The 12095-nt window shown below is 40.7% G+C and overlaps 1 protein-coding gene across 1 annotated transcript in view; it reads right to left on the minus strand.

Moving 5' to 3' along the window:
• The window catches only part of LOC108975998 (netrin-B), a 234619-nt gene extending 226919 nt beyond the window's left edge, over positions 1-7700 (minus strand). Inside the window, exon 1 of the mRNA XM_018944866.1 lies at positions 4340-7700. Coding sequence (XP_018800411.1) covers positions 4340-6002 — 1663 coding nt within the window. The 5' untranslated portion in view covers positions 6003-7700. The remainder of the gene's footprint in view (positions 1-4339) is intronic.
• Between the last annotated feature and the right edge of the window lie 4395 nt (positions 7701-12095).

Genomic DNA, 12095 nt, shown 5'->3' on the forward strand with positions numbered 1-12095 from the left:
ATGGGTGAAATCGGTTCACAACCACGCCTGAAATCTCGATTATCACTTTATCATGCGAGAGTATAAAATGTTCGGTGGCACCCGAACTTAGCCCTTTCTTACTTGTTATTTTTGCTTTTGTTGCTGCTACCACTTTTGCGGGGGGGCGTGATGTATTTTAGTGGGTGATTTTGTTTGCTAATTTCAGCTTCTTGCGGGTTTTCAAGTTCAGTTATATAAAAATATACAATATACATACATATGTACTGTAAATACATAGTATATATGTCTGCCTCTTTACATATTTAACTTGTGTATTTGCGCATATTTAGTGGCGTCTATTTTTGTTCGCACTGCATTTACGCAAGCTTCTCTTCCCCTACTTGCCACTTTCCTGTTTGTTATTGTTGTATTTATTACAACTGTGCGCTTCCGTCACTCACCCCCCAATTCGTTCAGGTTCGTATGTTGTGCATTTATTGAGGGTTTCATTGTCAACATTTATAGCGCTTGTTGTAATCAACCGGCGCCTGGCGGCCGGCTTTTTCACGTTTATCTCGTCCATTGCGCATCCTTCATTCTTTATACTTTATCCTTTGGTCTGCGCCGTAACTTAATCCACGCAATTGTGTTCGGCGACATGACATCCCCCGTCCAATAATGCCATAGTGCGTGCCTCTGTTTACTACGCCATTTGTTGTTGTTGGCAATTTCTTCTTTGTAATCCCGACTTGCAGTCAATCGTTTTATACACAGAGGGGAGAAAGATGAAGGCAGCGAAAAGAAGGTGTTAAATTGTAAGTTGGCTTTTAATTTTGTTGTTTAAATTGAAGAATTTGACTGAGAACTGGTGAAGCATTCCAAAATAACGAGATTTAATAGACTCTACCTATAAAAGGAAGTTTTTGAAGTTTCTTTGGATAATAGTTCAAAATGAGGTTATTTCAATGTTTGCTTTTAGGAACTGAATCCGAAAACCACAAAAATATGAAGTTCGGATCTTCTCGAACTTCTATAAAGATGGAAAAGTTAAATCTAGATACTGACATGAGATCTACATAAATTATAAATAAAAAAGTAAAACTTTTAACTATTCGCATTGTTAAACGCTGTAAAAGCTTCAAAGTATCAACCAAATATATATGTATGTACATATATAGCATTTTTCACTTGTTTGTTAGAGCCAAAAAGAGTTAAATATATTATGTATTCTCTACAATTTCTTTTCTTGAAGCGAATCAAAGAATATTATTTCAATAATTTGTATAAAGTGAAATGAGTCCAAAAAATTTCAAACTTATGTTCTTCAACAACTCGTCAGAAAGTTGAATAAAAACACTTCTTCACTGAAGAAAATAGGTTTGAAGAGTTGACGATTGTAAAAAATTTAGAAGTTTATAAGACACATGAAATTTTTCAGAGTAGTATTGAAAGAAGTGTGCTCCCAAAGTTCAATGAAACATGTTTGATCCAGAATTGATGAACCGAAGTATTCCCGCAGTATAATATTTAAGATGATCATGATTTCAATAAAAAGAACATAAATGCCAATAATTATGGCATCGGAAGGGCTCAGAAGAATCAGGACAGAAATTAGAAATAAAGAGTCATAATATCAAAAATAAACTTAGAAGTTCAAATCACAGGAGAGTCGGAACAGGAAAATTTAAATTTTATAAAATAAGAGCTATAAAAATCGGATGGAGAGTTCATCTAAATATTTTTTACTAGAGATTAGATGTAGATTTTGGTTTTTCGAAATATTCTATTAAATGAATTCTTAATAACATAAAAATCATACATGTATAAATAATATTTGAAACAGAAACGTCTAATTCGAGCATAAAATATACGAGGTAATGAAAATATTGCTGCCGTACAGACAAGGGTTTCTAAAGACCACAATTTGTCGTTTCGAAAGTATTCTCATGAATTGCGACCAAACCACAACTTGACGAATTTTGAGAAAGGATTCGCACTTGCATCCATATAAAAATGTTCTCACACAAGAACTGAAACCATTAGACCACCGTTGCCTTGGAACAACTTGAAAACGATAACAATTTTTTTTTTAAATAATTTATCATCTCCTATGAGGCTCAATTTCATCTTAGTGGTGCAATAAATAAAACAAAAAATGTTCTATTATTATGCAAAGAAAATCCACAACCTTTACTTTCACTTTAATTGACAGTATAATGTGGTTGTTGGCATGGTGTAACCAACGGTCCGTACTTTTTTCGAAATGAAGCTGGTGACACCGTTACTGTCAATGGCGAATGGTATATATCGACAATAACCAACTTTTTGTGACAGCAATTGGAAGAAATTTATCTTGACAACATCGGGTTCCAACAAGATTGAGTCACGTACCAGACAGCACGTGCAACAACCGAATTATTGCGAAATATTTTTAAAGATTCGATTATTTCAAGAAATTGTGACATTTATTGGCATCCACGAAGTTTTAATTCAGCATTTTTAGACTACTTCTCGTGGAGTTATTTGAAGTCATTGGTCTTTTAAGCAATAAAACAGGCTCTCTTCAGACTGCAAAAGTCAATATTGAACGGGCTATTCAAGACATGCGACTTGACTCAGTGGAAAAATTACTCGAAATTGGTTCAACAAATTTCTTCCTGGAAAAGAAGTCATGAAGGCCAGTCACATGATTCTGAAATTAATTATATCGATTACACTTCACATCAAAAAAAAAACATTTAAGTTTTCTAAACAATTACAGTGTGTTTTCTTTGAAAAGAAATCATCACTCTTATGCCGTGTAATACTTGTATACGAATCGTGGATGACACAATCAGAAAAAAACTTCAGATCAGGTTGAATAGCCGTTCAAATTTGAAATGGAAATTGCAATAATAAGGAAAATTAAAAACTTTAAACATCCAAAAAAAAAATATTTACTATAAAATTTTGTTTTCATATATTTCTGCCTTTGTGTAACGGGAATTTCGTAATTTTTTCATCTCATATATTTTGAGATTAAAATTTGTAAACAATGTTGCATAAAATTCGTTTTGTAATCGTCACTTTTTATTCACCGGAAATTTAAGTAAACCAATAATTAAAAAAGAACCAACACACTATTTGTTTGTACGTTTGTGTGGCATATACAAACTAACCAAAAATTAACATTTAATCTGCCAAAATTCACATTAATCTGCTGAGTCAACAAGTTGATTTACAATTCCAATGTTAATCCCAAATAAGCGCACAAAAGTGCTTTTAAAATTTCATTCATACAAGGACACACACATATGTACAAACATGCATTCAAATGGCATATGTTCAAGTGTAAGTAGCTGCATGTACTGATAAGAAAACCAAGCTTTTGTCGTTGTACCTTCCAGTACAAAAAACAACGAAGAGCCAGTCAATGAAAGCAGCAACAGCAGCAGAAATAAAATACACTCGTATAAATGTACACATGAACATGAATTTCGTTCGCACGGAGCATACCGGCAAGCAACAAGCTGTAAACACTCCACAAGAAAGGACCAGCCGACAGCAGCGAGTGTCATCAGCAGGTCTCCCACTGCTTTTGGGTTGACAAGTTCCAAGCAATGAATTGCTACCTACACACGAGCCGGCTATTTTGGCACAGCTAATGTGAATATGGCGGAACAACTTGCAACATGAGCAGCATGTGTGCTTGGACAGTACGAATATGTGTATGTTTGTGTGAAGTACCGAAACCTGCTAATCAGTTTTTCGCCCATTTGTATCGACAGAGCCATTAACTGCGACCCACAAAACTAACTAAAGCTCCATCAGCGTCAATCGGCTTGCCACAACCGGCCAAAAAGAGGAGACAACGAGAATTTTCACATCATAAATTTTTGGGCGGCGACGCAGCGAACATGTATGTACATGTCGAGGACTACACTCAGCGTTGCTTCCTACATATACCATATAGGAACGACTGTAAATCACAAACAATGTGCCAGCACTGTACCTCATACCCCACCCGGCTGTGCAATGATTTAGCAGCTTGGCTTGCCTTGATGGTCGAACARCAACAACCGCTTCATAGCCAAACTGCCGCCGTCGCCGCTTTTATCGAACGTTTTTGTCATTCATGCCTAACAAACTCTCAGCTGAATTCAATTAAAAGACATACCGACACATACACTGTACGAAATACTTGAACTGCCAAGCACCATGAGAGCCACACGCACACACATCCCTGAGCTACTTGTGAGCTCATTCATCTAACTATCGGCATCCAGTGGTCGTGCCATCGTAGAATATATTCATGGACATGCACAGTATGTGAGTACAAAAAACAAAAAAAAAAATAAAACGAAAAATAACTAGGAAAGAAAAAAGCGATTCCACTTACTTTTGCATTCATTGGCGTCGGTGTCCGTTGCACGTCCCCATGGACGATCGAAGTAGAATGGCTTACAACGTTCACATTCCGGTCCGGCTGTGTTGTGCTTGCAAGCGCACATCATTGTCAACTTGACATTCACATTGGCATTGTTATTATTGTTGTTGATGATGTTGCTGTTATGGTTACTATTGGTGTGCGCAACACCAGTAACATCGAAATCATCGCCAGCATTATACATGCGCGGTAGCACATCATTCGGTCCCACAGTGGCTACACACTCGGAGGCATGTCCGTTGCACTTGCAGCGCCCACCAACTGCAAAATCCGAGACGGCATAATGTTGTGAAATGGACAATAGATCCTTAGTGGTAGGCTTAGGCGCTACTTTGCCATCACTGCCGACCGCATGTTTGTCCAATGTTGCGGTATCCGCCTTTGTGGTGCTCGCGACCGCAGCTGCAGCAAGCGCAGTTTTGGCTTGGTAATGTTTCTCATAGGCGGTCAGCTTTGGTTTGTTGTTGTAACGCTTGACCTCTGGCACGATGCTGATGCCGCCATCGTTTGGATAGTCTAAATCTAAACTATCATCGTCCAACTCCAAATGCTTCTTTGGTTCGGCAGCATAGTCTTCATCTTCATATGTACTATCGTTGCCTTGTAAATTGTAGTCATACTCCTCATCTTCATCGTCTTCGTCCTCCTGACTGCTGCCCATTTCATCGCTAAAACTATTCGCAGCTGGTTTGGCGGCATCCTTTGCCTGCGCCGCTGCCAGCTCACGTGGCAGCTCGAGCCGATGAAAGACAACGCGTATATCGGTGGCGGTAACCCAATCCTGCAGTACAAGCGATGCATCCAAGTCATTGGCCGAGGGACGACCTTCAAGTGTATTGAATGCGAACCGGTTGGTGCTGCCATCACGATGTGAATCTATGCAACGTGCTTCCTGCTCATTGAACTTACTGATTTTAGCGCGATCCGGTCGTCCATAAAATTTCAGACATTGTGAACTATAGAACTGAAAGGGTTGCCAGGTCTGACCGTAATCAGAACTCTTGTAAATGGCCAATGAGTCGGGACGTGGCGATTTCGGGCAGAACGACAACGTTACATAGGTCAATTCATATTTCTTGCCCAATGACAGCGTGAGCGTTACATTATCCGGTGGCGCAGTATCCACATCGGCCGGCACTGGCACGCTCGCCGAACGCCAGCAAGTCACATTGTTGGGATTATTCAAATCAGTTAAGGCGCTAGCGGGAAAACGCGTTTCGGCACGGCTAATGTCGCACACGTTACACTCGCTAAGCGTGCCATCGCGATTGATTTCGCAGAAGTGCTCCGGCCGACTCGCGCCACAAACACTGGACGCCTGCACGGGATTACCGTAGGCCGCATTCACGAAACTGGGCAGACACTTGCGCGGCTTGTCCTCGAAATAGCAAGGGTCGCTGTCGGAATGCGCAGAGGTGGAGGAGGAGGAGGAGACGGCGGCGGCAACACTGCTTATGGGTTGCAGCACATAGGTGAGCATACAAATGCACAAACAGATGACAGCTGGCATGTTGTGCAAGACGCTGAAGCGTCTATGGTATGCTTTATTGTTATCTTTGTTGTTATTATGTGGAGCTGCGGCCTTTGTCTTCGTCATGTTTGCGCGCGTACACATTACTCAATGTTTTCTGCTTATAATTTTTGCAATTTAGCTGCTCAGTCGCGTTGCATGCAAACGTTCGAGTTGTGCGCGTTTCACGTATTCAAGGCACACGCGACCGATTAACACTTGCAATAGTTCCTATTAGCAATATGCTACGTTGTAATGTTGTTTTTATTGTAATTTTACGCTTTATTCTCTTTTTTTTTTTTGCAATTTGCCTTCAACACACAGCGCGGATCCACTCCTCAACCACAGCACGTGCTGCATGCAATTGCGGACCTACCCGTACGTACAGACGACCGACCAACCGACSGACCGATCCTCCTGCTAATTTGTATTCTAGTAGAATTTTTAATTTTTAATTAAATGACAACACGTTTGCACCTTAATTGCCCATTGGGGTTTTGAGGCGTGCGGAACCGGCGTCTACCGCAACAAATATAGCGCAAAAAAAATGTGACACGAAAAGAGTACCAATGCTGGAATGCACTACAAGCCGTTGCACTTAATGCGCGCTGGAAAGAAACGCAAAAAATGTGTGTTGTCTACGAGCTCGAGACGGCTTTCATTCGCACCTCTGCACTAGCGAGTCAAATTCGCAGGCCACAACAAAAAAAAATTCGCGCACCTCAGCCAATTTGCATAGACGTGTTCGTGTTGCAGAAGCCTAAGTACTGCGGGAGTTTTTAGCCAAACTGAAGGTGGCGAGCACAGTGCGAGTTTTCCATCAGCGCGCGTGTCGTATTTGCCCTCCTTCTTTTCGTTTCGCTGTGAAATATCACTTTTGTGATTGACTTAACACACGTCGCTTATCAGTCGTAGCCCACGCGCGCGTTCTTTGGTGATTAATTTTTCGAGACACGCCACGAGACGCTCTTCCTTTCGCTCACTCAAAGTATGTACAATTCGAGGGACGTGTGTATGTCTTTCATAAATTATCCGCTGCCGCGACACACACTCAAGTAAAAAACAACATTCGTTAAGACAATACAAGCGTTAGCTGGGGTTCGGCGTCACACTGTCTACCGTGTCGCTGGTCTAGCCGCGCAACCAGACGGCCAACAGGCGTTGAGGCGCGGAATACCAAAATAGCCAAGAGCCGCACACGAACACGTGCAACAGCTGTCCGCTATGTGGACGGATTGAAGGTTCAAAAAAGACGACACAAAAATAACTGACAGGCGGACTGACGCCTATTTATGCGCTTACTTCGCATGCACAACAATAACAACATTTGCCAATATTTTTATTTAAAAAATATTCTTTAGTTCACACTAAAACCTTTCCTATGGTAGCGACTTGTTTTGGACTGCCCACAATGGGGTCGTTGAAGCTGCCGTGTCAGTGGTCCAACACGGTCAGCTGCTGACGTTCTTCTGACGTTGCGAACGTGCAAGCGTTTGCTAATTATCTGCACGCATGGACCAGTTTGCCTAGTAGCCGTAGCTAGGCAGCAGCTAACCAACTATTTTTCGGCTAAGTACAAGCAGCAGTCGGCAGCCGAATCACTTACACGACACGCCACACCACTATTAACTATCACGCGAGTTGCTATGCGTTGCCTGTGTATTGTATAGCTTTTGATATATTTCAAAATTCACCACACTTCCTTCCTTTGGCACCACTACTCAATGAACAAACACACGCACACACGGACTCACCCTTTTTCGTCGGGTGGGTGGGTTGTTGCTTTGATTATTCTTTATAGCCTACAATACACTTTACACTACACTCTATTTCCTGTCTCTTATACACATCTAGATGTGTATAAGAGACAGCCACTACTCAATGAACAAACACACGCACACACGGACTCACCCTTTTTCGTCGGGTGGGTGGGTTGTTGCTTTGATTATTCTTTATAGCCTACAATACACTTTACACTACACTCTATTTCCGATTCCGGTACTCGCTTCAACGCGTCGTCTATTACTCGTTTCGTTTCGTTACACACTTCCTTCTAATAATACACCACGAACTGCGCTTCGTTTTACCGGCAACGTAATAACACATTCACCGTACATATAAACATACTCTCAAACGACGACAACAATACCACGAACCGCTTTGACTTCACTGTAAATTCAATTTTCGTTCTGTACGTGACGAGAGCTGATTTTGTACTGAGGCATGCGAATGTTTTGTTTGCTTTCCAACAGTTGGGCGATTCGTTTGGTGTGTGCGCTCAGTGGCTCAGCCGAAAATAACAAAGTGCAAGCGGCGAGCGCATTGAAGGTGGGAAATGTGCTGATTGCGGTGGTTGCTGACTCCTGCTCTCGCCTGATTTACTTAATGCTCGTAGTAGTGTAAATTCGGCTAATTTATTTTCAGATGTATACTGCGTACGCAGAGAGTATTTTCTTAATGTTGCTGACACTCGGTGTTGTGTGCGCTCAGCAACATTGTGTTAGCATCATCAACTCAACGACCGGCCGGTTTTCATTCATGTGGAACGCATTACTCCGCAAACGGTAGGTGAGATAGTCAAATTAATCGCCTCAGCAGATGTGGCGCGCAGCATCAGGTGTCCGCTTTGTTGTCCAATAAATTGTTTATCAACATTTGGAAGGCAACATTTGTGTCGAAACATTGTAAGTAAATATGTATTTATACAAAATTGTATAAGTATTGTTTCTATGACTGCGAAAAATAAATCCATTTCAAGGAACAAAAGTTTTTAATTCATGAGAAGAAGAAGAAAACTATAACTCCATAGAGCAATCGTAAGAGGTGTCATATTTTAAGCATCGTTCTCATATTTAACTAAATAGCAAAGACATATGGTAATCCTTTATTTCCTGAGACAACCGGCGCTTCCTATATAAAACGTTATATGAATAATAATCGATATCTTCTTGAAGAGGCTAAGATTGTATTGGGTAGATGTAGAAAGTTTCAATTAGCTATTTTTTCGCATATGGCACATATTTCGGGAGTCCGTTTGCCTCTTTGATACTATTTCACTCCGTATTCCCCGAACTAATTTTCAGACTCAAGATGGCCATCAATATCAGATAATCACATAGTATATTATAACTTTTGCAGGTGCGAGATTTTTCTGGCCCAGAGTGAACCGTACAAGATCCTCTGAGATAGCTGCTCTAAGCAAAAGTAGAGGTGTTTTGACTGGACACTATCCAATGGGTTCACATGCATTTGGGCTAAACATCTTGTCGGACGTTTTTCGCCAAAGTTTTCTGTTTAGAGCAAGGCGAGGCGGAACCATCTTTTCACTTCCTTTTGCCCAGCTTCTACTATACTAAGATTGAAATGTCTAACCCCCCCTTAAGAAATTTGTGGTAAATACATACATTCGGCGATTTATAAGGATCTGATGATCTATTTTTGGGAGTTTATGGATGTCACAAAGAACCAATATTACAAACATTATTGCTTCCTTCAATCCAACCTGGAGTACTAATCCGTCGTTAGAACTTCACTCTAGCAAGATAATCCAAGTAAGACGCAATTCTCTCTTGACCTCTGCTTATGGTAGGGTCTGTTTTTTCTGTTGGAGGTATGAACAATTCTACTCTACGGTGCTACAGTGGGGTGGACAGCCTCAAATGCTTCAGCAGACAACTCCAGAATTAACATGTATGTAGTCAGCCAAACAGCCATCAAGGTCATAACCTCGTTTCGCAGAAGTGCCTTGGGAAACAGGACAACAATAGATAGTGTCAGCAGGAACAAACGACTCCACTTTTACTTGGCGCCAGGTCACAAATTCATCAATGACAATGAGCTATATGCTGAGATGGCCAAGAAGCCGGTAAACCGTTTGAAACCGTGACCAACACTTACAAATGTATTTAAGAATGCATTGTATTTACGATGATCTGGACAGAAGCATGGCAAGGAGTGTCAAAACTCGACGGAATGATCTAACGGAATTCTAAACAGCAAAAATCATGTGCAAACCGGTAGATCAAAAATACACAAAATTCCTACACACTTTTGATGGAAGGAATTATTAGAGAATTGGGTGACACTTTATCACTCTCCAGAGTCACAAAGAATGATAAGAGTCTAAAATTAAACTGATAACTTTACTAAATTTATTGATGTTTTCCTTGCCAAACCACTCATAAGGCAATCCGTGAAAGTTATTTTTTTCCAATAGGGGAATGTATATCAGATAACAGTCTTTGGAGAGACTACCCAAATTTAATGATCTTTGGAACCAAATTAAAAGACGTAGCATTATAATCTTATTATATAATACCAAGGTACACAAAAAGCCTTGAGGAGCCATATGAAACTCAAAAGAACCCCAAACCAATCACAGGAGAAAGGAGGGACCCGAAATATTTCATTGTGGAAACCATGATTAATTCAGCATGATGGGAAAATACTGGTTTTCTTTTCATACACAGCCAGCGAAGATACCTGAAAATCCAACGAGGATCTTAGAATCAGAGAAGAAGCTTAGCTTTTCCACAGAAAGTATTTAGTAAATTATAAATAACTGAGAATTGATCTGATATACTGTAAGATAAGCCTAAAAAAAAGCTTATTACAACCTGCAATTAATTCGAGTTTGAAATACGCAACTACCTCTTTATAAATCCAAATAAACTTTCAACAGTGAAAAAATATTGACCCTACATAGTTTTGACTAACATCACCAAAATTCAGGGTACAACGAAAAATTCGAATTTAATATTTTACAGAACATTTGTCACCAGTAAAGCAGATTGAGCTTCATAATATATATTTTTACCTTCAAAAGGGAAATCGGACTTTTTATAATCTTAGCACGTTCAGGGGGAGATGTCATTTTAGCTCAATAGGCGAACGTAATCAAAGCAACAATATGCCAAAGCTGAGGTTAAGAAAACGTGCGGCAGCGCCCACAAGTAACGCGGACGAGCCGAAAATTAAATGTTACGCATCAGGTAGCACCAACGGAGACACCGACGGATTTGCCGCCGCGGCACGCAACTCAAAACAAACAGGCGGGCAAAAGAAATTATTCAAATTCGTTTTGGGCGAGAGCGAAAATTAAACAAACAGCAGCCAAGAGGAGCTAAAGCACAACTACAAGCATTCCGTTCATTTCTTTATTCCGTTGAATTATTGCATTTTTTATTTTTTCGAAATATAAGCGGACAGTTAATAATTTCACGCCAAGCAGCAGCGCGCACGCGACCCCAACCAACGAACCAAGACCTGCTGAATGGCGGTCGGTCATAACAGCCGTCGACGACTACTGACGCATCACATGCTGACACAGCTTCACACCTTGGCGATTTGTTGCGCCGCTTATCTGCGTCGCTTATCTACGGAAGATATGCATGTGCCAGCAATATCAATAAGCATTGTCCGTCGGACGGTTAGTAATAGCCGTGGAAGTTGCCGTGCGCTGCCGTATAGAATTTCATTGCTTGACCGCATTTCGCTGCCGCAAGCTGCCTAGTGCCGCACACGGTAAGCCTGGCAGGCGAGACCGCGCAATTGCTTTTAGATACGCTCGCTTTGCCACATCGCAAGCTCGTGTTTGTCGTTACGTGTAGGTGGAACGCGTGTAGGAAAGGAGGAGTCTGCGTTTTAGTTGAAATATTCACTGTTGACTTTTCGATGAAACGGTCAGAAATTCACCGTTAAATATTTTGTCGTTAAAGAAAATGCCAAGGCTGGCTGACTAACGGAGCAGGCGAAACGTCGGACCGGTCATAAGAGTACAAACATTGATATTTTAAATGAATGAGAGGCGCGGTTGCAGTGAACTGTGTTGTTGGCCGGCAATTTGTAATAATGCCTTTTTAATACACTCGCAGGTCATGTCGTACTCTCACACACTACTTTCGTTAACTACTATTTATTGGCGTATTCTTTTTTGTGCTTTTAGAGGGGTATTTGGCTTTGAAAATACTAGTGAAATGGAAAAATGAAAAAATACTTCGATGCATTTTCATTTAATTTATTATTTTGAGAGAGAATTGGTATACGACTAGAGTCCGGCAGAAAATCAAATAACATGAAAACATACTTATAAGGAAAATCTTGGCCAGCCTGGCCATCAACAGTAAACTTCCAAAAGAGTTACGCCTACTGAGCGTACTATGTATTTACAACATTATCACCCATCTTGACACCCAGCAT

Source organism: Bactrocera latifrons, unplaced genomic scaffold (assembly GCF_001853355.1).
Source record: "Bactrocera latifrons isolate USDA-ARS-PBARC rearing strain unplaced genomic scaffold, ASM185335v1 scaffold_71, whole genome shotgun sequence".
Classification (NCBI taxonomy): Eukaryota; Metazoa; Arthropoda; class Insecta; order Diptera; family Tephritidae; genus Bactrocera; species Bactrocera latifrons.